This window comes from Condylostylus longicornis, unplaced genomic scaffold (genome assembly GCF_029603195.1).
Source record: "Condylostylus longicornis isolate FDR11 unplaced genomic scaffold, ASM2960319v2 ptg000031l, whole genome shotgun sequence".
In the NCBI taxonomy this organism is placed as follows: domain Eukaryota; kingdom Metazoa; phylum Arthropoda; class Insecta; order Diptera; family Dolichopodidae; genus Condylostylus; species Condylostylus longicornis.
In genome coordinates, this window is record NW_026578000.1 from 4,868,160 (window position 1) to 4,896,076 (window position 27,917).

General features: G+C 28.1%; 1 protein-coding gene across 1 annotated transcript; it reads left to right on the forward strand.

The window, feature by feature from the left end:
• The first annotated feature begins 1,166 nt into the window (after positions 1 to 1,166).
• On the forward strand, positions 1,167 to 27,917 carry LOC129608408 (uncharacterized). Its single transcript, XM_055519895.1, has 5 exons — positions 1,167 to 1,223; positions 2,868 to 2,997; positions 7,788 to 7,999; positions 20,583 to 20,866; positions 22,350 to 27,917. Exons 1-5 carry the CDS (start codon positions 1,167 to 1,169, stop codon positions 22,462 to 22,464), a joined length of 798 nt encoding a protein of 265 aa, XP_055375870.1. The 3' UTR covers positions 22,465 to 27,917.

Consider the following 27,917-nt stretch of genomic DNA (forward strand, 5'->3'; position numbering starts at 1 on the left):
AAACAATTTCAATGTCCATTAAATTAAAGTTGACAACAACTGTATAACAGGCATTGCATTTAGAAACTGGTGGTGTTCGTTCAAACCCCGGTCAAATCACTAACTCCTTCAATAATTTCCCATCGCTTCCCTCTGAAATAAAATTGGTTATTCCGTATTGTGGCTTTTTGTTAAATCAAAAATCTATTACGGAAATTCGAAAAGAGGAAGCATGACCGTTGCTTTTTTGGATGTAAAAAAATTCCATTTTTCCACTTTGGCCTTTCGCAATATTCGATTTCTTTTTGGTTGAAAAAAATGTGTAAATCAAACATTTGGAAGTCATATTTTAAAATAAATTGTCTCGAGAAAAAATTATCATGTAAGAGGTCGACATTCAAATGTCTCAGTCGGGAAATAATTTTGTAATTATTTTGGCTTTTACAGGTAACGCTGTCAAGTAATAGTGTCCTCGAAAAAAAGTTGAGTTCGATATGGGTCATCATTTTCCAACTCCTTGCCAATTCCATTTTTTCTTTGTTTATCATGGCAATCCTAATAGATTTCACTATTTCATTATTAATATATCTTATTTGCACGAACAATTTTATTTTTCTGCCAAAATGTTTTTATTTACTTTCTAAAAAACTTTAAGTTGAAAACAATAAACCGAACAAAATCCACCTGCTGTCAAGTTGGTCAGACTCGCTTATGTACTTAGTGAAAATTTTTTGCCTCTTTATAATATTATTTTGACTAAAGTTCTTTGGCGGTAAAATTAATTTTGTTACTTTTGGCTTTTTGTCTCTTGTTTTTTTTTCTTTTTCGAAATGTCTGAATTCTAAATGAAATGAATGAAAAAAATATTTTGAATTTTTTTCTTTTCCCTCTTAGCTTGAGTAATGATACAAAAAAAACAAAATAGAAAATGAAACAGATAATAATGTTAAGTATGGAAAATTGTACACTTGTACAAATTATATACCAACATTACATACATATATGTATAAGTCAATTATAATATAAGTATGTAAAACTAGTAGATGGCGCTATATGCAATCATATTTAGAACAAAACAGAAAATGAAAATGTTTATATAATATGGAAGGAAGCCAAAGCAAGGGAATGAAATACTTGGATCTTTTCCAAAAGTTAAGATGAAGAAAAAAAGAATAAAACAGAAAAAAATGTCTGGAACAGAAAAATGTTGTACACAAGCAGACAACATCATACGTGAAAAAAAAGCAAATCAAAATGGAAAAATGAAAGAAAAAGAAAACTGAATGAAGATTTTTTCTTTTTCGACTTCCTTATGAGAAGAATTTATGCTTTGATTTTTATAATTTTTTTTTACATCATTTTTTAGCTTCATAGCTGAAAAATTTAGGTCTATTTAAGTTTCACACAAAAAAAAAAGGAGATTGCGCCAGTTGCATTTCGAAGCACGAATGGAAACGTGTAAAAAGTGTAAAGGACAAAAAAAAATTTTTTTTTTGTAACTCTTTTACAGCAATTTTTTATTATGTGCATTGTATGCCGTCTATATCTATATAATATTATGAAAATGCTTGTAACCTATCTGTATAAACACACACATCCGAACACAAAAATTCACAAATGTGTCTATGAAATTATACTAACGGAATTTGTTTTAAGAATTCTAGGATACTTGCGAAAATTAGATACTTAAATTTCGCTTCAAATTTTAAAACCACAATGTTTACGTTACTCCTCCATTTAGAGTGTCGCAACTTCTATTCTAAGAAATGACGCGATGAATAAAATTGCTGTAAACCAAATTCAATTTGGGTGCTCTACTTCTCAAAATTCGTAAGATTTTGTAGCATCAAACATTTTGTATGAATCTTGTTTGATATGATGAAAGTTTGATTAAAGTTTGCTGTGTGTAAAGGTACTATAATGGTGTTCGACAAAATATTTCGTTTGATAGAAAATTTGGAATGTCACTGAAAACTTCACATAAAACATACTATAAACTTCACAGTATTGGCCATCTGTATAGTAATCACTGTACTTATTCTATTCAAAAACCAGGCATGAATAAATTTAGCAAACCGTGAGCTTTCTCTAGATTCCATCGCAGTTGACTGATATTTTTATATATTTCATGAAACCGGTAAGTTTTGGAGTGAAAATGAAAACGTTCTTATTTTTATATTTTACTTAATCTGTAACACCATATACATTTTGAGTTTAATAATGTGTCTAGAATCATATAAGCAAAAACAAAGTGAATAAGTGAATATTTTATGTAAATAAAATTTACATACTGAAAATTACAACTTTTCCATACATGAACACAAAAAAAATTATTCCAATTTCTATAATTTCTTTATCCATAACATATTTTCACTCTGCAATATAGAAAAATAAATTTTATTGGATTTTAGGATTTGCAATAAATTTTTATGCACAAGCCTATAAGTATAATTTTAATAAACATCAGAGTAACTCTACGTACACAGCAAATATAGAAACGTATAGTAAATACATAAATGCAGTGGGATCATGTAGAGCTCAGGACTTTTGTATATTCATAATTTAAAATAAAATAATAAAGATAGGTGGATCCATATTTACTCCTTACAATTTTCAAATTAATGTTATTATTGTAGAGGATAACAGTGTGAAAATTATGCTTTTAAACAATTTCAACAATTGCATAAATTTTATATATAAATTTGTTACTTATAAAGCATTTTATAGATATTGAGAATGTTATAGAGTTGCAGCAAGTCAATTAAATAAAATTTTTTTGTTTTCCTATATGAAAATTTTTAAAATTTTTTAATCAATTATTTTATTTAAAAAAAATAGCAATATTAATAAATTTTAATTTTTTTTTCTCATTTATTTCTTCTTTGTAGGATGTTGACATTTATTCAAGATCATATAACCCTGGGACACTTACAAAACAAAAATTTGAATTACTTGGAACCCATGAAGCAGTTAAAGAATCGCATCGATCATATTTTGTTAATCAAAAACATCATAAAGGTATTTATAGAAAGAAATTCATTAAAAATGTTTAAAATTTTCAGTATTTGAATAAAGAGGAAAATAATTGACTATAATGTTATAGTCAGGCGCCACTTCACTAATACACTATTTCGGGCTTCAATTTAGTATCAATTAGTCAGTGGGAATGTTCACATATCTTTTTAATGTATAGAGAAATTTTATATTACTGCAATGTGCTCGGTATATTTTACGGCAGGCATTTTTTGAACCAAACTTGCATTCTAAACATTCAGTTTAGGATCATTTTTCTCTTTCAACCGTGTATTCACTTAAAATACTAACTATATCAGACTTGAAAGTTTAAAAATGTTTGCTACATTATAGCATAAATCAATGACTTATGTAGGATATGATAATTATATAAATTATAAAAGATAGGGATTATTTTGGAGGGCTTTATTGCCTTTTGACATATTGATTTCTCGCCGACAACAATTTGCCGACATTTAAATAAGTCAATATTTTGAGTCAACGTATGCAGTGTAGTGCAAACTTTTGACTTTTGACATTTTCAAAGAAAATGTTATATATTATTATGGTATGATGTATATGTATGTTGACTTCATTCTACAGGCACCAATTTTGCTTGTTAGTCAACTGTTTAAGGGTAAAATGAGCATTTTTACTGAGCACAGTTTTGCGAGCACTATATGAATTGCGTTCACCCGCTAAGGGCATTATGCTGGTGTGAATTTGTTCATGATGATACTCCAGAGAATGCTGTTCATAAATTTTAAAATGTAATTGCACTATAGAGCTGGTCATTTTACAGATAACAGTTAAATATTCGCGTGTCTTTAAAATTCCATCAAACTTATGTCAAAATGTGAGTTTTTCTTATATTTTAAATTTTCTATGGCCGAGCTATCGAATTTAATGTGTTTTTTTAAAGTTTAATGTGGCAAATTCAATTTTACAAAATTTATACTGCATTTTTTTGTTAAGTCATACACCTGTACAATATAATAATTATAATATATATATATAAATATATATATATATATATATATATATTTATATATATAATGTAATTAAGCATAAAAAAATTCAATTAAATTTACAATTAATCTTTGTTTAGTTTAGAAAATGAAAACAAAATTATCTACCATTTTATTATACACCGAACATTATTATGCTAATTAAAGTAACATGAACCACTTAGAAAAAACAAAATCATAAAACGTAAGAAAAAATGCAATGATAACCGACTGATTTTCATTTTAAAATTTTAATTTCATTATACAAGCTCAATAGTTTTTGCAATGCTTGTGTTCATGATACCAAAATGATAAAAAGTTCACCTATTATAATGGTATACACTAGTCTATTATATTAATTAAAATGTAAAAATTCTGTACCTTGTTACATACTTACCATACATAACAACATGTGTGAGATAATTGAATATTGGTTGGTAGCAAAAACATAACATTACAAGTTTCTCCCCCTCCCACTCCTTTCTCTTCCTCTTCGTTTAAATTTAAATTATGTTTTTTTCTTTTTTTCTCTCTTTCTCTCTCTTTCTCTGTCTTTTCACGGATTAATTTATTCATTTCAATTCATTTCAGTTTCCACAATGTAAAATATATTTATGGTTTGATTATATCTCGGATATTATAGTTGTGGTTAACATTAGTTTAAAACGAGAAAAAAAATAGAGTTAACCTTGTCAACTCTGTGATACCCGTACGAATTTGTTATCCTATTTGCGAATAACTAATGTGCCATAACTAACTATGGGGCAGACTATGACTTTAAGTTGCCGTATTACCATATTAATTTATGCAAAATTTCAGTACTATGTGTTATTCAAAATACTGGTTGTGCCAAACTACTAATGATGTTGTATGGCAGCTACCAGAAAGAGCCAAGAAATTTTAGCGAATTTTATCAAGCACATCGGCCCTACTAATATACTCACTTGTGTGAAATCTCAATATCACAGCTTTTATAGTTTCTGAAATATAGTCAAATAACTTTTGAAGTTGTATGGCAGGTACCAGAAGGAGCCAAGTAATTTCAACGACTTTTATGTGGCATATTGGCCCTACTAATATATTCACATGTGTGAAATCTCAATATCACAGCTTTTATAGTTTCTGAGATATAGCCAAATAACTTTTGAAGTTGTATGGCAGGTACCAGAAGGAACCAAGTAATTTCAACGACTTTTATGGGGCATACTGGCCCTACTAATATATTCGTTTGTGTGAAATTTCAATACCATAACTTTTATAGTTTCTGAGATATAGCCAAATAAATTTTGAAGTTGTATGGCAGCTACCCGAACCGGTAACCCGATCATGTCCAATTTAAATAGGGTTCTGGCACTTACTACAATAAATCATTTGTGAAAATTTGTTGAGCTTAGCTCAATTAGTTTTTGAGTTATCGTTCGGACGGACGGACGGACGGACGGACAGACAAAGCTAAATCAACTCAGAATTTGACGCTGATCAAAAACATACACTTGAGTCTATATCTAACACCGTTATTTCTTAGCGTTACAAACGGTAAGGCAAATTTAGTATACCCTTCGAACATACGTTCGTACGGGTATAAAAATTTTTTTTTTAAATCATTCATTATGGTACATACATTATGTACATACATGAACTAAATCTCATAAAATATTGTGTATTTGCAAAATTATATTGAATACCGATGTTATTTAACCAGTAATGTCTAATAAATTTAATCTATTTGAATTTTCCATAGTATGCAAACTTTACGGATGTGCTGATTTTTATAGATACAAAAATAACAAAAAATTAAAATCGGATATAGTCGTCTAATTGAATTATTGGTTAATTTTTAGAAAAACATGGAAAATATGAAAAAATTTTAATTTCCTTTTATTGGAAAAGAAATCCTCCGGATTATGGAGGTACTCATTGCATAATATAATGTTCGACATAAACTTGACGAGAGTAGGCAGACTAACCGTATCAGTTCGTAGATGTTCGACTGAGTTATTTTTTTTAAGGGTGTGGCACGAGTTTAAAACTATTCGTTTCTGAATGTTGGCCCCATTGTTACATTTTCCTAAGCAAAACATTTTTTTTTGTTCCTGCTTTATTCCTCTTGGGAGCATACGGCTTCCACAAAGCTTCTCCAATGAACTCTGTTAGAGGCTATTCTTTTTACTTCTGCCCATGTCACATTAGCCGTGGCGATTTCTTTCTTTATTGTTCTTTGTCACGTATTCTTTGGCCGTCCAGCACTTCTTCTACCCTGCGGACTCCGCTCCAATACCTGTCTTGCGATGGTTTCAGGCGGACGTCGCAATGTATGGCCTATCATCCCCATTTTTTCTTCCTTATAACCCTTGCGATTGGTTCTTGGTGGGTTAAAGCCCAGAGGTCTGTGTTGCTGATTCGTTTGGGCCGGAATACATGGCAGATAATCCTTAGGCTCCTATTTATGAATACCTGCATTTTATTTGTGTATTCATTTTTCACTAGCCATGTTTCAGAGCCATACAACAGGACCGGCTTCACACATGTATTGAATATTTTCAGTTTTGTATTTCTGGATAAGTTTAAGGATTTCCATATGGTCCAAAATCTGCCGAATGCCGCCTTAGCAAGCTTTAGTCTATTTTCAACATCTTCTTTGACCCCTCCGGTTGTCGATATTATACTGCCGAGGTAGTTAAATTGTTCGACATCTTGTGTAGCGGTTGTATTTATGACGAAGGGGATAGTGTTTGCTGCGTTGATTCAGAGTGATTTGGTTTTTCTTTTATTTATTTTCAGATCGATATTCAATTTTGCTTGTATGTCTGAATGCGTGTGGGATAGCAGAGCGATTTCCGTGTCCAAAGCTCTCTCAAAGTCGACGAATGTTATGTATAGTGGGGATTTCCATTTAATCGATTGCTCCACAATTAATCTCAGGGTGGTTTGAGTGGTCAGCTTGCTCTTTCCATATAGTGTCTTCAATTTTCTGTTCAATTCTGGACAGAATTATAAGTTCCAGGACCTTGTTGGCTCTGGTCACGACAGCTATATCCCTCCAGTTGCCGCACTCTCTGAGGTTGTCATTCTTCGGGATTTTGATAATTATCCCTTACTTCCAGGATTCCGGGATTCTTTCACTCTCTCGCATATTTTGCAATATGGGCTGAAGAATCCAAGCAATACTTCTTATATCGACTTGTAGTAATTCTGCGGGGATACCATCGGGGCCCTTTGCTTTGTTGTTCTTAAGTTTCTTTAGTGCGTCCATGATTTCTTGCTGAGTGGGAGGGCCTGTGTTTATTTGAGGATTCTGACCCTGGGGGGTTCGGGCGCATCTTGTCTTTGTTGTTTCCCAACTTCTTTGGGATGCCAACTTCTTCAAAGTATTCTCTCCATCGTTGCAATTGTTCAGGTGTGGAAGTTAGTAGATTGCCATTTTTATCTTTGACTGGCCAATTTATCTTGGTGTTGTTCTTGGCGGGCGTTTTTACGCAAAGAATATTAATACGGTTATTTCAACAGAAGAGCGAATACAGTCATTTGATCTGTCACCAGGAAATACTCATGAACATACGAACCGATTACCGGATAATAATACCTATTTCAACTCAAATTTCAACCCTGAATTTCAACACCTGTTATTTCACACCCCTACTTTAATACTCTGTATGATATTCTAGCAATTCTTAAAATTATTCTAGATATATTTTATTTTTAAAATTTAAATTATTTTCAACAAATAATTTATTGATTTTTCTTAATTCTTTCATATATTTATAACCATTTTTTTTTGTTTTTTTGTAGATTTAGCTACAGCACATGTTACAAAAATAAATCGTGAAGCTAGTTGTTCAATACCAAAACCACGTATCGAAAGAATACAAGGTGATGCATCAAAAAAATATGTTCCACATTGTACAATATTACATCGATGTAGCGATGATACCGGTTGCTGTTCATCTGATTTAAAAACTTGTGTTGCAAAGAAAACACAAGAAGTGGATTTATTCTTTTATGTAAGTATTTAATTAGAATTCAGTAATCGTATATTGTAAATAACAACTTGTGGACCACTTTATATTTATTTAACTTGATTAAATTCAACTGTATATGAGTTTTAGTCATATTCATATTGTAAACTATAGCACAATTTTTTCAAATATATTAATATACTTCATATGGAACCCCTATTAATGTATTTATGATAATAACCATTATTCATAAATCATTTGGATTATACTAGGGTATTAAAGTGAGTTTTTAATTAAAATTTTAATAGAAAATTTGTTTTTTCATTCACAAAATTTTAATCTTGTAATTTGAAATATTTGAAAAGGAAAAAAACAAAAAATGATTTTATTATTCATAACAAGATATTAAATCAAATTATTCTATTCATATTTTCAAATTATTATTATTGACAAAATTATTTTTATAATAATTACTTTATTAATTAAATAATAAAATAATTCAAAAATTTTATTCAAACATGATAATTACAAATTAAGGTTTTTTGCTTCTCTTAGTAAATTTTTAATTATTTCAACATTTTTTTAAAAAATTAAAAGGGTGTTAATCACTCACAAAATTCCGTGTTTGAATTAAATTCAATCAATGAAGCATTTTTGGCGCTAATTCTATATCACTTCGTATAACATTCTATTATGCGGGTTATTTAAGTATGATACATAATGTGTTATACTATTATAAAATAATACACGCCTTACTGAGCATTTACATAAAATAATTAAAAATAAATTAATAAAATCACAAAAAGCTAGATAAAAAAAAATTTTTAGTTTTATTTTAATATTTTTGAATTTATCTTAAAAAATTATGCAATTTTTATAAATTTTAAGGCTTAATATTATAATTTAATTATGATTAGTTTAATAAAATGTCATTTGAAATAATTTATCTATGTCATATAAATTAATTAATTTTATAATGATATTATTTAAAGACAATATGGTTTTTAGTATAGAACAGATTTTTATTTATTAATAATTTAAAATTTTGTCAGCATTTTGATTAGTTTTTATCTAAAGATTAACAAAATTTTAAAAAAGATTTTCATATTTTTTTATAATAATTAATATTTAATGTTATTTGAAATATTTAAAGTTTGGTATTAAGAGATAATTTGATATTATAATAAATTATATTAAAATTTACATTACTAACCAAAATTTAGGTCAAATTGTCATGATTTAAAAATTTGAATTCTGTTGAATAATAAGATTTTGTTTAAATTAAATTTAGACTGAAGATGAATTATTAAATTTAGTATTCCAAAGCATATTTCTGAATCTAATTTAATAATCTTATTATGAAAAAAAAGCCCTAAAGTTCAACGCGTTAAATGTATAAAAAATTTTAATTTATTTTATAAGATTTAAAACAATTTCAGGTTGGTTTTATGTCAACAATTTTTTTTAGAATTTATTTCTTTAACTGTCCACTCTTATTTTGATTAATAGTGTCTGATATCAATGAACTTGAATACTCAATTTCCAAAGGGAGTACCTCTCTAATTCCTATTTGTAACAATGTTATTGTAAACGGGCTACAATAAAATAAAAATTGTTAGGAAGCCAATATAAGGACTTATAACATTATCTTGTGTTTGTTTTATCTCTAAAATTTCAAAACAGTGCAATCCATACCGCTTCTAATTAATTTAATATTATTGTTTAATTATATTTTTTTTTTAAATTGCATACTTTTCGGGGCAATTTCAAATAATTTATATTTTTATTCTATTAAATACAATTCACCATCATTATTACATTTGATTAATAAATTATTTTGAAATCCTCAAATTTTTCTCAAATCGTTGGTCCACAATAATCCAAATTTTTTACGTAATTTTAACAAAAATAATAAAAATTATTGAAATAATTTTCAATTTGTATAATGCAAGTGGCTAGGTTATTTCCACCATATTAATCTGCCACTTGTGTTTAGTAAATTTAAAATACTAAATAGGTTATTAGGCCAAAGTTAAAACCGGAATTAATCACTGAAATATGATTTGTGTAGTTGTTTTTTACTTAATATAGAAATAGGGTCAATAAATCTGAAAATATCACTTTTATAATATCACCTCTTAAAAATCAATTTTATAAAATGCACATATTTATAGCTCATATTCATATTCTACTCTTCTTATTATATTAGAGTTCAAATTTTTAATTCACGGCAATTTATCATTTTAAAAAGAAAAATTGAATGCATCTTGATCACTCACATATTTTCAATGGCTGTGTGAAGTTGAAAGAAAATCTTATTTAAATGTCCAAAAACAAACAAAAAGTAGATTTTAACTTTTGACTTAAGATGAAATTTATCACTTGCATTTTTTTTTTTAACTCATCTTCTTTTTTAACAACATCTTTATATCTAATTTACATAATCTTAAAGAGTTACTTTTGCTTCTTCTTCTGTCACTTTAACACTTTTTCAAATGAAACGAGTTTTTCACGTCATACCACATGACCTATCTATTTTCATTTTTTCTTTTTTTTTTCGTATTTTTATTTTAATTTCGTTTTTTAATACAAGGTCTTCTGTCATTTACACATACTACAACTCAGTATAGATATAAACGTAAATATTTACATGTTTGAATGCATGTTTGTTGTACACACATATTCTACGATGATAAATAATCGAACTGAACTTAATGAAACTCTTTATAACGATAATGATGACGAGTGAATATTGTACTTAACATAAGAATTTTTCATCATTAGCAAAGAGTCATTTAAATATTTTTTTACACCCATACAATCCACTGGTAATTAATTTTAATAAAAAAAAAAAACAATTTTTTTTGTTCATATAACAGTATAGAGGGAAATAGAGAGAGAGAGAGTGACAGAGGATAATATCGGTATGGTATCATGTTACGTTGCAATTACAACCATTTTCAACAACATATTATAAGTACATAATGTGTCATTGAATATTTTATTTATTATGCTTATATGCGTACATATATTGTGTGTATTACTGTACTTACACATGTGTTACTTACTCGTTCTACTCGTATAATATTATGAGTAGAGTACGTGCAGAAGAGTAATAATATTTTGCAAAAAAATAACTAAAATGAAAGAGAATAATTTTTTTTTCGTTTTTTTTTTTATTTTTAACGTTGATCTTTAATTACAATGTTTTTTTTTTTTTAATAGAATATGAGTACAAGTACACATACATTGGAAAATAAAAAATTAAAAAAAGGAAAACAAGAAACTCATCATCAATATTATGACAGATATGTCAAAAAAAGAAAAGAAAATAAACAAAAACGTGTACCAAGGAGAGTAGTTGAACCGGTTAATATTAAGATAATTTAGATTTTTGAAAAGGAAATTTTCAGCATTAAAATTTATGCAATGCAAAAATTTATGCAATGAGTTCAGACGTACTGAAATGATTTCCATTTAAATCAAATAGATGGCGTATTTGGATTCCGAATAATTTTTTAAAATTTCAGAATTCATCAAAATTCAAATTATTTATTGTGTTAAATAGTGTTTATAATAATCTCTCTATACAATACCGGTTTTGTATAGAGACTCTCTATACGGTCTGCATAATAAGAAAAATTTGTGTACTAATAGTAATAAATTCCGACGCTGTATCATATCGTTAGTAAATTCACTCGTGTACCTCTATTTGCCTGCTTCATTCGGTCGTTCGTTATATCGGTCTTTCGGGAAAGCGGGTTTTTATTTTATACGAGCAAGTGACACTTGGTTTCTGGCACAAACACTTATTTTTACTGAAATTAAATTTGTTATTTGTGCAAATTATTTAAATCTTCTTACCAAAAAAGAAATTTACAAACTGTTTTCATGCGCTGTTCTATTGTTTTAAGGAGAATATTTCAAATTCAAAATCTTTTTTTGGTTTTGTAAAGTCTGCCGTAGATTGTTTGAAAAAAAATTTAGCAAATCTACTAATTTACTCATTTAGTGGGAATAAAATTGATTCATGGGAAGTACGAGTTTTTCATGTATATCGGGCTTATTAATCTCATATATTTCATCTATACCGGACTTTTAATTCAATACAAGAATTCAATTAATTTTATATATACAATTCACATAATCAAGCACAAAATGTTTTCAATAATAATGGTTATTATTCTATTAGTGTTAAATAAAATCCTTGAAAATTTCATATAATAAAATATTTTGAGGCCATATTTATTTTTAAAAATTACCCTCCAATCATTCATATTGAATATCTTTGATTTTATTCAAGTATCATTTTTGTTCTTCGTTTATTTTAATTAATATTATTACTAAAACTGAATAAAATTCATTGAAATAAATGGAAAAAAAAATATTTCACAAAATTTAATTACACTGAAAAGAACTTTTGTTTTTTTTTTTTTATAAATTGCTTAAAAAAAATATTGTAATTAAAAAATTAAGAATAATGATTGAAAATTTTCATGACTAATGTTACCATTTTTTGATTTTCTTTGTGTGTCTGCCAGCATGAAAATCATTGAATTTTTTAAATGAAATGAATAAAGCTATGTGGTGTCTAAAATAATGTTAAAAACTTTTCATTATTTTTCTTTGTTGTTTTTGAATTATTTTAGGATTAATGAAATTTAATAAAGAATTTATTAACGATTAAGAACAAATTAACAAACTACATGGTACACAACACTTACATGACAAAAGTGATTATTATGACTAATCTCGCCAAAGGCAACTAATATTCACTTAATCATGTTAGGTACTGACTTTTAAATTATAATCTAATTTTTCAACTCTGATATCGAAAGATTGGAATCCGATTTTACATAAAAATTTTTACATAAAAAATTTTTATTTATAGTTGCCATTATACGAGTTTGCCGGTAATTTCTTAATACCTCTGTAATTCCCAGTCTCTGTCCAGAAAGCGGTAGTGTACTGGCTCGAATCTAGTTTGAAGAGAAATTTTTTTTTTATTTTTCTGCCTTGACCCGTTTTTTTGATTACGTTTTTCATCTGTTTTGCAGTTTGTATGAAGGAACTTCCATTAATTAAACCCAAAACTTCAACGTGAACTCTTATTATCGTACAGATATATAATTCTTAATTAATGAAAGGTTTCCTGTAACAAATAGATGGTGTTGCATCATTAACATTTACGATACTACTTGTAATTTGCAACAGAAAATTAGTTTTTTTCTCCCGCATAATCAGCGCTCCTAAAGTTTTTTTTATTTATATGCGACTGCTGATACAATCCTCTGTTAAATTGCATAATATGTAAGTATATAAGCACTTTTATAACACACCATTTCTATTGCAATTTTACAATAAATAAAATGACATTAATTAGTTATCGTTTATTATACGGGCAATAAATTTCGTCTACGTCTATTATGCGTTCTATATTATTGCAATTTACAAAAGAAAACGCCTCAAAAATTCATTTAAATTTAAAGACAAAAAAATAAAACAATTTTTTTTCAAAACTATTTTGTAATTTTATGCCTTTGATTTTCCGCCATTTAAAATTTAAACTTTCGTTCTCATTTTTTTTCATGTTTTTTTTTTTTTGTCAAATATTTCTATTGATAAATTTAATATAAAAAAAAATTTCTCTATTATTATTTTAAGCTATTGATGTCAATGTGGAGATTTATTAAGAGGAGGCCTTCAGCTCTCATATTTAAAAGAAAAATAATACAAAAGAAAATTCATAATTCATTATTAATATGCTAAAGATTTTGTTTTTTATTATTATCACATTTTTTTTCTCTGTGAACATTGCTCTGGAGCGTTTTTTGTCATAAAGTACAAGACAAAATTTTCATATTCGAAAAGAATTAAAAAAAAAAAATTAACGGATTTGAAAATTAATTCATTTAATTTTAAATTTTTTTTTTTGCGTTACTTTTGATTTTATTCAACAATTTTAAAATTTTGGGCTTGGAAGAGAATTTTAAAAATCAAAGAAAAACAAACGAGGCAAATGCTGTTAGACAGGAAAGCGCATAAAAAAATATTTTTTAAAAAGATCTCTTAAGTTTTCTAAAACAATTTTTTCGTATTCGCTTTCATTTGATTTCGAACATTTTAAATTTACCGCGGAAATGAAATTGAAAGTTTTAAATCAAAACACTTGAAAAAAATGAGAGGGTTACCCAACCAACCTACTTTTGATTTTTTCGTTTTTATCACAAAATAAAAATTGGTGATCATTTCTGTCACTTAAACAAAAAAAAAATTTCTTTTTTACAATTTTAAGTAGATCAGCACGATTTGTAACAATTATTTAAAAAAATAACTTTGAAAGAACGAAAGAAAATTTTAAAAATTAAATAAATTAAAATAAAGTTTTTGATATAAAGAAAAAATTGTTGAAATTCATTAAAACTATAACATTGTCTCTGGAGCAAACAGAAAAAAGAGAAATAAAAAACGAGAGAAAAAATCCTGCACCCATAATTTTAATGTCCAAAAAAGGAAAAAAAAAATTTTTTTATTTGTCTTTCTTTCCTTTAAAATTATTCTTTAATTTCTTATTATCTTATTAATTGGATCTCATTTTCTTAATTGGAACGCTTATTTGCAATGAAAATAATTACTGAAGAAGAATAATGTGTGACGGACAAAAAAACAAAAGTTGGAACAAGCTAAGGGTTTGTGATAAAGAATTTTTACTTGAACAAATGAAAATACTGCTTAAAATATCTACATCATTATTATAATTACTTTCATTTAAAATATTTCAAGTTATTGCATACATTCAGGATGAAAAAAAAATTAAAAATTATAGTTTCCGATTCAACATATAATGCCAAGAGATGACATTCTCAGGATTTTTAAAGTATATATCTTTTAGAAGGAGGGGGACGGAGAGGAAAATTGATAAGAAGTTTTTTTTCTAGTTTTTAAAAAAGTTACTTAATAGAAGTTAATTAGTAAGTTAGTTAGTTAGAGAGGAGTGATGACACCCTCAACGCTGCTTTCCAGCACTAGGAGAATAGAAACCCATCGTCATTTCACGCAACACACCTCTTCCAACAAAATCCATTGAAGCCCCTTGAAAAAGTTTAGCCGATCAGCGAGAACTCTTCAAATCCGTCGAAACGATATCCTCAAAAACGTGTTTCCCCCTTCTAATCAAATCGGGGTGTTCGCAGAGCATGTGCCCGCACATAATTCGCATAACAGATAACTTCAGCCCCATTTATTTACACAACACTTTCACTCCAGTCTTAGAGATACCAGCGTAGATATAGAGGCTCCTGGCTTACTGGGGGCGCCATTCACTTTTTTTCCTTCTTAGCCAATATGTCGTAAGCCATAGGGATATCGTTTACTGGAACCGAATAATCAATCCGCGGATCCCCCGCAGCTAAGCCGTACTCCTCCAAAATACTACTGTGAGTGTAGCTCCTGATTCTCAGAAGGCCCGCCGCAAAAAATCTCAAAGCACTTTTTGCAGCCCAATTCCCACCAATTCTTATACCGTTTCCAAGTCAAGCAAAATCTCCAAACTCGAGATTGTCGTCCTGAGTGCCCCTGTCACCGTAAGACATGCCAACATCTACACCTCCTCGTGATTTTTGGGCTCATCGAAGCAACACACCTAGGGCCACTACTCCAATGCCCCATTAGTGAGAATAGGTCTCACAAAACATTTATATAACCAGTATGACAGCCGCGAACTAATACCCCGATTGCCGCCCACAATGTTTCAACAAATAAACGCCGTAGACGTAACGTACCTTGCTCTTTTCTCCGTCAGCCAAGCGCAAACCTACACCATTCGAATAGGGCAGCCGGAAATCCCGCAATTACCTTCTTCTCGTAAAAAGAATCAACTTCAATTTCAAAAAAATCATAAATAAGCCATAACCTCTTGCCTACACAACTAATTACTTCAAGCCTTGAAATATAAGTAATCTTGAACGCTATGTTGTACCAAAATCTATGTGTATCTCATATTTCCTTCCACTTGAGAGTAAATTATATTTTATTTTTTAATTTGCAATACATTTTTTTAAAGTAATAAAATCATATTGAAATTCAAAAACTTGTTCAACAAAAAAAAATTATTTTTTTCTTCAAACTTATTAAAAACTTTACAGCTCGCACTTCCGATCCAGTTTAACATTAAAGCAACTTACAGATATTTGTAAAAATTTTTGAAACGTGATCCTTTAGAACAAATTTTTCATGTGGAGATTTTCTTTTCGATGATTTTCTTCAACAGTTAACAATTTCAAACATCCTTAGGTGATTTCTTGAGAATTGGTTGATAATATCTCTTTTACCCAGGCGGTATACCCAGGAATTTTTCGGTTTACAGAAGGAACAAGGAAATTAGAAATTGTGTTCCAGAAATACAACTACGGAGGTATTGAAGCCCTTCTAAGCTTATCTGTATTAGTATTGTGAAATTTGAATGCATAATTTGAGAATACTCCTGTTATTATGTAAAAGGTTTTATTCAATACTCAACTATTTCAAATATCTGACGAAATTCCTTGTATTGTTAAACTTCTCAACGTTTTTTGCTTTTATTTTTAATTTCCATGAATCAATTTCGTAGTAAATTTTAAATACTCTTCAATAAAATATAATAATAGGGTCTCGTTATGTTCCAAATACATAAAAATTTTGTAATAATTTTGTCTTAGCTTTAAGCAGTAAGTCCTTTTTAGTTGGTTTTGCGGTTAATTTTACTGAATTTCCCGATGTAAACAATAATAAAAGAGATTTTTCAATTATCCTTTCTACTTAAAGATATTGACTGTGATATGGAAGTCCTATGCGGATTATGGAATGTAAGGCTACAAGTTAAAGTAAGAAAAGTTAGAATTTACAAAATAGTTGACATTTACAGATTTGTACAACCGCGGTAACAGATTTGCGCCCTCCTCTGAGAGTGGGGCGTTTTCCACAGGACGCGGTCGAGAAACACCACCTTTATGAGCTCAAGAAGCTTATGAGGCACTGAAGGTTGCAATACAACTCTGTGAGAGCAAAGTCTCCCACTATTTCCCTTCTCTTGCAAGCGAGAGCAGTACACTCTCTCAGAAAGTGTATTAAACTACATCTCACTTTTTCCACAAAATTTGCTGATGTTTTCAAGGCTTAGTCTACTGAAGATAGATGATTTCTTTCCCTTTTTTAGCACTCTTCGAAAAAATTTTTGAAACAAATTGCTTATTAGTTTCACTCTGTCCGTCCTTAGTTCTCTCTGTCCAGAAGTATTGGACAATAGAAATTGGTGGAGTTATCACAAATGTTCTCTATTTATATTCAAATGTATTAGTTACGGAGAATGTGAAAGCTTTATGTGAACTACACGCTAGTGTCAATCAACTATGGAAACTCAATTATTAATGACTTCGATTTATATTTATTTGATAAAAATTTGTTTCTGAGTAAATATCTCCAACTCTTTAACCGCAATTATAATAATGATCCCATAATATCATTATTATTTCACATCATTTTCTTTTTTATCGCGCATACAAGTGAACGTGTCATAATGGTTTTCGTTAAGGGTTTAATTCCCCGTAAATGGTTTGAGGGTTTCTTGCTTTTTTTTCCCTAAAATCGTATGTAATGAGTTTTATAAATCCTAATGATATTAGGTACTTAATGGGTGCACGTAATATTTACTTTGTAGAAATTTTGTTTTTTTCATAACAAAAAAAATTCAAATATTCCCTTTGAGATTATTGAAGTAGTTTAAGATATCCCTGCGAGAGGATAAAATGATAATGATGAAGAAAACAAAAACAAGAAAAATATAAAATAATGAAAGGGAAAATGGTGGAAAACGTGAGATAAAGGTAAAAATCGAATATCGTTATTATGAGTTTTTTTATTTAATTTATACTTTTTAAAGAAAATTTTTGGAAGGTTCGTTGTGCAGAAGAAAATAATGGATGCTGATCTGCTGACATCATTAGTGAAATGATTTTAGAATTTGATTTTATTTTTTTTTTTTTGAAACAAAATCATTATCCAAAATTTGTAATACAAAAATGCGAATGAAATTAAATGCTTTAACATTAAAATGGAAACTTTGTTTAAAATTTTGTAAAAGAGCCAATTGAGAGGAGGAATAAAAAAATTTATGGAAATCTTAATGATAAATATTTTTTTAATGAGAACTAATAAAAATTTTGAAATTTAAAAATAATGTGCTCATTATAACAAACAGTTAACATGCTTATTATTGTACGGCGAATTCGCGAAGAAATCTGGCGAAAGAAAATATGATGTGAATAGAAGAACTTATCATATAAAAGTATGGATAATTCTATTGTACTAGTTTACTTTACAATTATAAATGTTGTACAATGCTGCCATGGTGTAAAAAATTTGGAATAAATGCCATTTATATGCCGGCGAATTCACAACTCAAAATCAATCGGATTTTCGCTTTTTTGCCTAGCATTGTCGTTAATCTATTTGTTATCTCATTTGAATTTATTTTACTACTACACTCTTTTTTTCATCATATTTTGTTATGGCGGGTTCTTAATTCCTTCTTCAATTCCCGTTTTCCTTAGCGCGGATATACGAGTAGATTGCACGTCTTCCGCTTAAAACTAAAGTATCGTATTTAAAAAACATCACTTCCACAAGTGTTTAAGAATGAAAATTCATAAGTTAAAAAATTTAAAAAAATATTTTCAATGTTAAATTTAGCTTTTAAAATGAAATTTACTTAAGGAAAACTTTTAAAAATTAAAAAAGTTTCTTCGAAATCAATATGAGAAAATGGATCTTATTACTTGCTTTCATAGTTGTAGTTTTGTTTTTGTATTCAAAAAACGTTATAAAATTAAATTTAAATTTTAAAACAATTGTTATTTGCTAAAGGAAATAAAATTTTCAAGTTAAGTTGCTAAAATTTGCTGAGTTTTAAAAGCATATCAAGCAGATGTTTGCATATTCTGGCAACATGATTGATTGAAATTGAAAAGACTGCAGAAAATGACGATTTCCAAAATCAGCTGAACTAAACTGAACGTCGTACTTTACGAAAACGGAAAAATAGTACAACAGACGGCGGTCTAAAAATTTTGCATGGTATACTGAAAGTGCGATAGTGAACTGTTCAGGTACGTAACTTGAGACAAAACGTTAAAACGGAGCGGATATGATATATGGCGGAAAGGAAAACCACATCTAAGAAAGTATAACAAGAAGGAAGCTAGAATCTGGCTTGTGCAGACTTGAAAAATTAGATTTGTAAAATTAAAGTATAGGAAGAACAGTTTTTGATCCTTGAGAATTAAGAACAAATTTAATGATTTTCCATTCAATTTATAAGCCCGAATAACTCCTTTATACCTGTTTTAAACCTTAAAACTGGTCAAATAATTAATTTAAAGAGCCAAGTAGCCGCGTTATCTTCGTCCGTGTTCAGTAGGCAGTCCTTGTTTGATTTGTATATCTGCATGCTTTCATGAACTTCTCTCCTGTGTTTTCCTTTTACCTCTTTTAATACCCTTAAGTTATCTTCCGTGATTGCGTGATCCGTTTCATAAATGTGTTTTGCAACCATAGAATCGAAAATTAAATCCTGTTAAATCCTACTCTCCTTGCACGTTTTATTTCACTTAAATGTTCTTTAAGTGTTGTAATAACGGGTCTCTTCTTTTGTCCTATGTAAAATTTATCGCAATTATTACAATTGATTTTGTACACACCGCATCTTTTATGTATCTTCAATTTATCCTTAGTCGAATTTAACAAACTCCTAAGTTGATATTTACTATTGGTTTCCGATGTCCGAATATTGTGTTTCCTCAGTTGTTTATTTATCAATTATTATGCTTGTACAGTGACGATCATAACTCAAAGATGCCCATGTTGTTCTTTGTTCTTCCAATATCTTGTTCTGTTTAAACAATGTGCTCATATTCTCCTGCTCAATTTTTCGTTTTTTCTTCCTAATGAGTTTGTTAATTCGTTCAGTAGAATAACCGTTCTTCACAGCCGTGTCCAAAATGAAGTTTAATTCTAATCTATAGTCGTGTCTGTCCATCGGTGTGGTTAGCATTCTATGGATCATAGAGTTGAACGCCGCCATTTTATGTTTCGTTGAATAGTACTAATCCTTTGGAATGCATCTTTGTGTTGTTGTTTTCTTCCTATATATCTTGAATCCAATTTTTTCAGATTTTCTTTTCACCAGTGTGTCTAAAAAAGGTAACACTCCATTTTCCTCAATTTCGAATGTAAATTCGATGTTTCTATGTAATTTGTTGATGCATCTGTTTATATTCTCCAGTTCTTCCTTGTCCACTATCGTGAAGACGTCATCAACATACCGCATCCATACCCTAGGCATCAGACAATCCTCCTCCATTCTTTTTTCATTTTCTCCTTTTTGCTTCCCTGCTACTTCAGCATAGAATGTATACTTTTATTGAAAATATTTCATAACGCTCACTAAATTTTGTCTATTTGAAAATTAGTGGAACATTATTACCTTGTATTACGTAATTTTTTATTAATTGAATCTTACAAATAAAAAATCAATTTGCATAATTTATTATCATTTTTTCTCATTACAACATTTTTGATTTATTTCAAATTACAGGTGAAATCCATTAATTCAAAACAAGGTACAATAGAACGTCTCACATTCCAAAATCATACAGAATGTCATTGTGTTCGTAAAACAAGAGAAAAATCATCATTACAAAATTTATTATTAGAACCGGCATTATTAAGGCGTGCAACAGTTTTGGATTGTAACTGTCCAAAATTATTTGAAAAAGTTTTACAAGATGATGGTTATTGTAGATGTGATTGTTCATCTGGTAACAGTGATTGTGATTGGTTAAAACGTGGTATGGAACATTTTTCAATGGTGGATAGAAAGTAAGTTAATTAAAAAGGAATTTTACTTTAATTACACAAAAAAATTCTATTTTCATATAAGTTCAAATATTATTATTTGAATGAGGCAATGTTTCTCGGAATCGTGCACAAGCAAATAGTGCTACGGCTACCCATCCACAATTCTGACAAACATTAGAATTAGAAAGAATTTACCCCTTTTATTTGGAAAATTTTTAGTATTTTAATCATTAATAATGAAAATTCTCAATTATACAAGCCAAATCTGGTTGTAGGGACCGATATTGTGTTGCCGTTCCTATGACTCTGCTTTCAGTTTGAAAAATAAGAAGAAACGTACACAATAATTGCGTTTTATGCACCATAAATTTTTTATAAAAACTTGAATAAAAAGTTTAAAATTTTCAATGCTTCACCTACAATATTTTTTAAATGCAATTTAAAATTTTTTTTTCATAATTCGTTCTTCATGCTTACCTTTTTCATTTTAAACTTAAAAGTCTTTAAATCCTTTTAACACAAATAACATTTCTTTGGAGTGTCATTTTAATAAAATGAAAATCTCAAGTTTATTCTCAAAAATTTTTCATAAAAGAGAAAAAAAGGAAAGTGTGTAAAACTATTAAAAGCGTTTTATGGAAAAAAAAATAATGAAGAATTCTACAGAAAACTTTTTAAACGCTTGTAAACATTCGATACTCACAAAAATAATGATAAAATTTATAGAAACACCAGTTTTCAAATGAATTGTTACACAAAATTTTTCTAAAGAATTTTTGTTTTCTCCATTGAAACTTTAAAATTTTTTGGTGCACTTTATAGTTTCACACTATTTTATTGATTTCAAATATTTATAATAGGAGTTGAGTGCGGTAAAATGCAGAAAAATTTTGCTTTCATTTAGTAAGAATGCAGTTGAACCTGAATGAAAAACGAAAAGTTTAATAAACGAAGCAATTTTAGTGGTTAATTGAGTAAATGAAGTGTAACGTAATATGGTACAATCCTTCCAATCTACCATCTACAATGGTTCTCCTTAAGAATTCATTTATTAAGTTCTAAACTGTATATTTACTAAATAGTAGGGTGTTAGTTTGAGATTGATAAGTATCTGAAAGACAACATTTTTGTGTCCAACTTAAACCAATATTATGGAATGGCAATAATTTCATCAATAGATGAAACCATTCAAGTTTAGTGTACAAAGCCTTATACTTTCCCTATTGTTCACTCAAATTTTTGAAATTTTTGAAATTAAATTATCTTTTCTGTCAGTATTCTCTCCCAGTATAATTGTTTAATATTCGAACAGATTTCTGGAGTGAAATTTGACAATTGACAGGAATTTTAAAAATTTACGTGAATGTAAGAAAAATCTTATATTTGAATGACATTCCAATATGGTTGAAGAAATAGGCTACAATAAAATTTTTAATTTTACACAAAAATTAATTACAATTTTCAATTAATTAAATTTTTTTTCTCTTCTTCTTATAAAATATAGATGCATTTTGGAAGGACGATGTAAGCCACCAACATGTGAATTTGGTAGTTATGATAAAAAACATGGAAGATGTCCTAGAAAAGATGACAAATTATTTTCCCGTAGCTTTGATTAGAATTATTTACAAATTTTTAGTTGAAATGATAAAATTTATGATATTTTTAAAATTTCTTTAAAAAATTTAATTTTTTTTTATAATTTTATTTTTATATTTTTTTTAATAATTTTTTAACTTTTTGAAATGGAAAAATAATAATTTTGTTGAAGAAAATTGATCAAATTACAAAAAAATTTAAAAAAGTCTCAAAATATGAAGAGAGAACTCCTGTAAGGAATTGATGAAAATATTTCTGCATTGCCGCCTTAATTAGGACCTTAAAAGACCATTTTAGTCATTTAAGGTCCTAATTAGGGCAACCACTTTTATTTGCTCTTTCTTAAGCTTCTTTACTCTTCTTAATATTGGAAACTTATCTTTGTTTTTTTGAAGGGAAATGATTTTTCACCATGTCTTATTAGTGCATTTACTTTCACACGCAGCCCTTGCATTGTTTAATTTTCGATTCAAAATTTTACGATAATTAACCCCCCAGGGGGCTAATACTAAAACTATAACCTAATAAGCTTTCTAAACTAAATTAATAAAAAAATTCAATAATATTCTTTCCAATTTCTTTTATCTTTCAATGGTTTTCAACAATGAAATATTTTGGATTACAAAGGAAAACTATAAAAAAACAAGAAATTGACTTTACAATTACATTTTAATAAACATAAAAAGAAAATCTAAGAAAATTAAATTTTCTGAAAAAAAATTAAAAAAAAAAATGAGATTCTCCTTCTCTTGCTCTCAATTAAATTCAATCGATAAAATTTTCCAAAGACAGAATAATTTTTATGAAATCATTAAAGAAAAATCCTCTAAAAAAGCAACAAATTTAAAATTCACCTTGAAACTATCAAAAGAAAAACATTAAAAGAGAGAAAAATAATTTCCTACATTTGCAATTTTTTTCATTTTTTAAAAAAATTTCTTCCTTTCGGCGTTTCGGATTAAAGAGAAAAAATTCCATTAAGAAGTCGACAAAAAATTTCAATATAAAAGAAAAGCCGAAATTCCAATTTTATGGTAGGTAATAAAATTACAAAAATAAAATTTTTTTTATGTCATTCGGACTTTAAGCGAAAAATACAAAAAATTTTTAAGAATAAACAAAAAAAAATTTTATTTTGTCATCATCTATTCTCTACCCAGTCGTCGTCAAGCTCACCATGTCATCGTAATTATGAGAACGTTTCAGCGCAAAATTTTATGTATTTTTTTTCTTCTTTTTTAATTTTCTTATTATTTTATTGCTTTTAACTTCAATTAGCAAATATAAAGTCTACTAAAATCAAAACATACCTATACCATAAAGAAAAGATAAAACACAAAGTCTGATGTAATCAGACCATAATCCATCGGCTTGTTTCTCTGGAATAATATTCCGAAATTTTAATCAATCTTTTTTTTGCTGAGTGCTGCCCGAAAGTGTGAAAATCCTTTATCAATCCATTTATATATATTTTAAATTTCAAGAGACTAGTAAGCTTTAAAATCTGAGAATTCCGTATATCTGACACCTTACATTATGTTCCATTGATTCAGTCGAAATCAGGATTAAGGAGGTATAATAGACTAACTAGCTGATCAATATGTTGTTGAAAATAATTTTATTCACTTTTCTCTAACTTTCGCCAATACATTTTCAATTCAAAATTCGGCATGTTGTGAAATATGCTACAATCACAACATAATACCTGTCGTATTGCTATGATAAACCAGGGTTTACGGTGTGAAATATTACGAAAACTGGAAAAACAACACAGGAACAAAAAAAAAATAATAAAATTATGGAAAAAAACGAAAAGCTTGTAGTTATACGTTGATGATGGTGCGAATAAGGATAGGCTGGTGCAATACTGTATGTATACAAATATATTATGACAAAAGAATAGAGAATAAAATGAAGAAAAAAATTTTGTTTTTGAAAAATACTAAAATTTCTAAATTTTATTTCCTAGTTCTTTTATCACTTTATATGTGCACCAAGGTATCGTATAGAATTTTATGAGAACCAGGAAATCCTTTTATATCTCTGTTGAATGGACGTGATCTCCCATTTTGAATGGGAAATATGTATGAGTATTCCATGCTCTAGTAAGCTACCATATTTATTTTTTTCTCTCTTTTTCTCTTTCTGTTTCATTTTGTTTTTTTATTTTTTTTTGTCACCGTTCTATTTTTATTCATCGTAGTATTCTTTAGCTTTATAATATTTTGGTAATACTCTTAGTCATCATGTGAGGTTATGATATTTTTACTGTAAATGCAATAATGGGAAAAGTCAAAATAGTATTAAAATGTAATTTTATAAAGAGGTGTTATGTACTAGGATTTGGAAGTAAATGAATTTTTCGTTTTAAAAATTGAATTACTAGTCGTTAAGAAACTCCGTTATTTTATTTACTACACCATTATGGATTTTTACAGTAACAACTTTCCGTACTCTAAAATTCACCATAAAATTTGGAACGTTTCATACAGTGTCAAAAGTTCCAATGTAGAATCCTTCATTCAATACGAATTGTCCTTATTATGTTACAACAATTTGTTCAAATATAAAACATATTGTTTGATGAAAAATTTGATGTAAGTCTATGTAAGAATGGTCCTTGTTTGACCTCAGACCAAACAACATTGATGCCAGTAAATTCGAGTGGGGACATTGTAGCCTCATTATATCTTAACAAATTATACACTTTTCCATCTGTCTTATTCTAGCCTGAAAACGAATCCTTTAAAAATTTCACATAAACATTCAAAGACTTTCAGATTAATGATCAAATAAAATCAATTTGAAAATAATAAATAAATTTTCTGTACATTCTCCATTTCAAATTAACAAAAAAATACGAGTATTCCAACAAGTTTCTACAAAAGTAAATTTTATTCATAAATAAAAGTACAATTTAAAAAGTAAATACTTTTATTTCCTTTTTGATGTCAGAGCTGTACACGTTTCTTTCTACCTTTTAATTTATTGTATTCCCTTGTGTTTCAAGTTGCAATACGAGTAATATTCAACATATTACCGATGGATTTTTGTCCAATATTGCTTTAACATCATTTTTCAGTACAACTTTTATTTTTTCGATTATTCTTTTCAACTTTTATATTATTACTTTTTCCGTTTCATATCAATGAAAAGTTTTAATGTATAATGTTTGATCTTTAAAATTGAATTTTTGAAATCGTTAGTCATGCCGCTCGAAGGATATTTTTGAACGTTTTGACAATGGAATGCCGAAAATTCTATTAAAGATTTTTATTCTTGCATTTAATACTGGTAAACTATTATAAATTAAAATCTGTTTTTGCTTTGAGAGTGCTCACAACTCACATTGATTTTACGTAGACACATACTGAAACGACATCTACATGCTACAAAAACAAGCCGCATTATGTTTATATAATAATGGCCGTCAAATCTGTTAAAGTTGCCACCATGTTGACAAAGAGAGTACCTTCCAAAATCTTCTCATAATTTGTGAATAACTGAATAGGTGCTGAGTACCCTATAATTGCTATAATTTTTTTTCTACTTTGTGACTTTTCGAAAATAAATAAAAAAGAAAACAAAACAAATCTAATTTTTACTTCTCGTTGTCGTTGTTTACTGTTGTGCAACGTACATTTGAAAAAACAAGAAAAAAAAAATAAGGTGCTTTTCACCATCATCAGCTTGATTACAATTCGCGTATATTAAATTTTATAACGTAAAAAATGTAAACAAAAAAAAAAAATGAATTCAAATATTGAAAATGCTTTTTGGACTAACAGTTACGTGTGCACAAAAATAAGTAAATATTTCTGTACGTGTGTATGTGTTTATGGCCCTACACATAGGTGCACATAAAATCATTGTCCTTGATGCTGCTTTAAAAGAAAAATATTTTCCTTTTTCTCACTTTGTTTTTCAATGATTTTTCCATATAAAAAGAAAAAATTATAATAAAAAAGATAAGAAAATAAAAGAAATTTAAATGATAAAATAAAAAAAAAAATGTTCTTCTTATAAAGGAGAACTTTTAGCACCTACTATACACCATCCTAATGGCAGTATACAAAATCAGTCAACAAATATAAGATTAAAGTTTTTGTTTGATTTCATTTAATACAAGTTGTCCCAAAGGTAATTTTGTATTAAAGAGAGTGTAAAATTTTTGATTCTTAACTCAAAAGGGTAAGGGTAAATTTCCTTATTCGTTTAAACAAAAATAAAATTTGGTTCATGGTCATATTATAAAATGTGAATTTGTAAATGAATTAAGTGCATTTTGAGATCATGTAAAATTTCTATAAAATCAAATCCATTTATGGTGTATGAGGTTAAATGTTTGATAACTTGTAAAGGGAAAATTATTCGAAAACCGGGGTTTTTTACTTCTATACCCTAAGCAATATGAACTTGACAAATAAGTAATTTTTAAAACTTGAATACGGAAATGTAATTTGACTTGAAAACTGAAAATGTGGTAAATATCATCAAACATTTTGGCGTACGAACTATTTTCATCCATAATTCAATTAAAATTTAATGGAACTATTAAATTTAATTCAATAACTTCTCAGTATAAATTTTTTTTTTTTTCCTTCTTCACTCCTAGGAGGATTATAGGGCTAGTGCATGATATCTATCATGCCCTAGTTTCTATAGTCATAGAGAGTTAGCTAGGTATGTGACTAGCCTACCGTAGTTTTTTTTATTTATATTAAATATTTCAGTTTATCAATATTTACTGTTTATTTTTCTTAGTCTTTAGTATCGAATATTATGAATATTTGAAAATTACTTCTATAATATTTATTAGTATTGCATATTCAGTTATATAATATTGAATATAATTTTTATAGCGACCTGACCGCGGTTTGAACCCGAGACCCTTCGGTTAAAGGGCCGGTGCCATAACCACTGCACCAATAGTCAGATCTCAGTATAAATATCTATCCAAAATTTACAATATTGTCAAAATCATGACAGCTATCAATTTTCGAATTTGTTGTCAAAAATTATGACAGATGTCAAATACTCACAATTTATTTATTATTGAATTTGACCACTTATACACTTTGTTTCAGTCAATAATATTAAAATATAAAATTAAGAAAATATTTCAAAAGTGTTTCAAGAAACAAAAGAAAAAAATAATTTTTTTCAATGTTGTTAGTCCGCACCCAAAACTTTACACACTACTTATAAGTAAACACATTGAATTTTGCTAAGGAATGAAAACTGTTATACCTGCTGTAGAACTATATTAGCGTTACAGAACTAAAATGTTGTTTTAATAAAACTTAAATGGCATGCAGAAAATAGAAACAATTTTACAGGATAATGAATGGCTCTTCACGCCCAATACCTAGGTATTATTTTCGTTTTATCCTTATTTTCAATTCTATTTTGAGAAAAAATAATAAAAAAGCACACAAACTACTTATAAAAGAAATAAAATTTTAAATTTAAA

Bases quoted from the DNA above. Each gene is read 5' to 3' on its own strand.
- LOC129608408 (XM_055519895.1), top strand. From the start codon at position 1,167: ATGTCTGGAACAGAAAAATGTTGTACACAAGCAGACAACATCATACGT. The intron at 8,000-20,582 runs GTAAGTATTTAA...TTCAAATTACAG, and splicing joins AAGTGGATTTATTCTTTTAT to GTGAAATCCATTAATTCAAA. The intron at 20,867-22,349 runs GTAAGTTAATTA...TATAAAATATAG, and splicing joins TTTTCAATGGTGGATAGAAA to ATGCATTTTGGAAGGACGAT.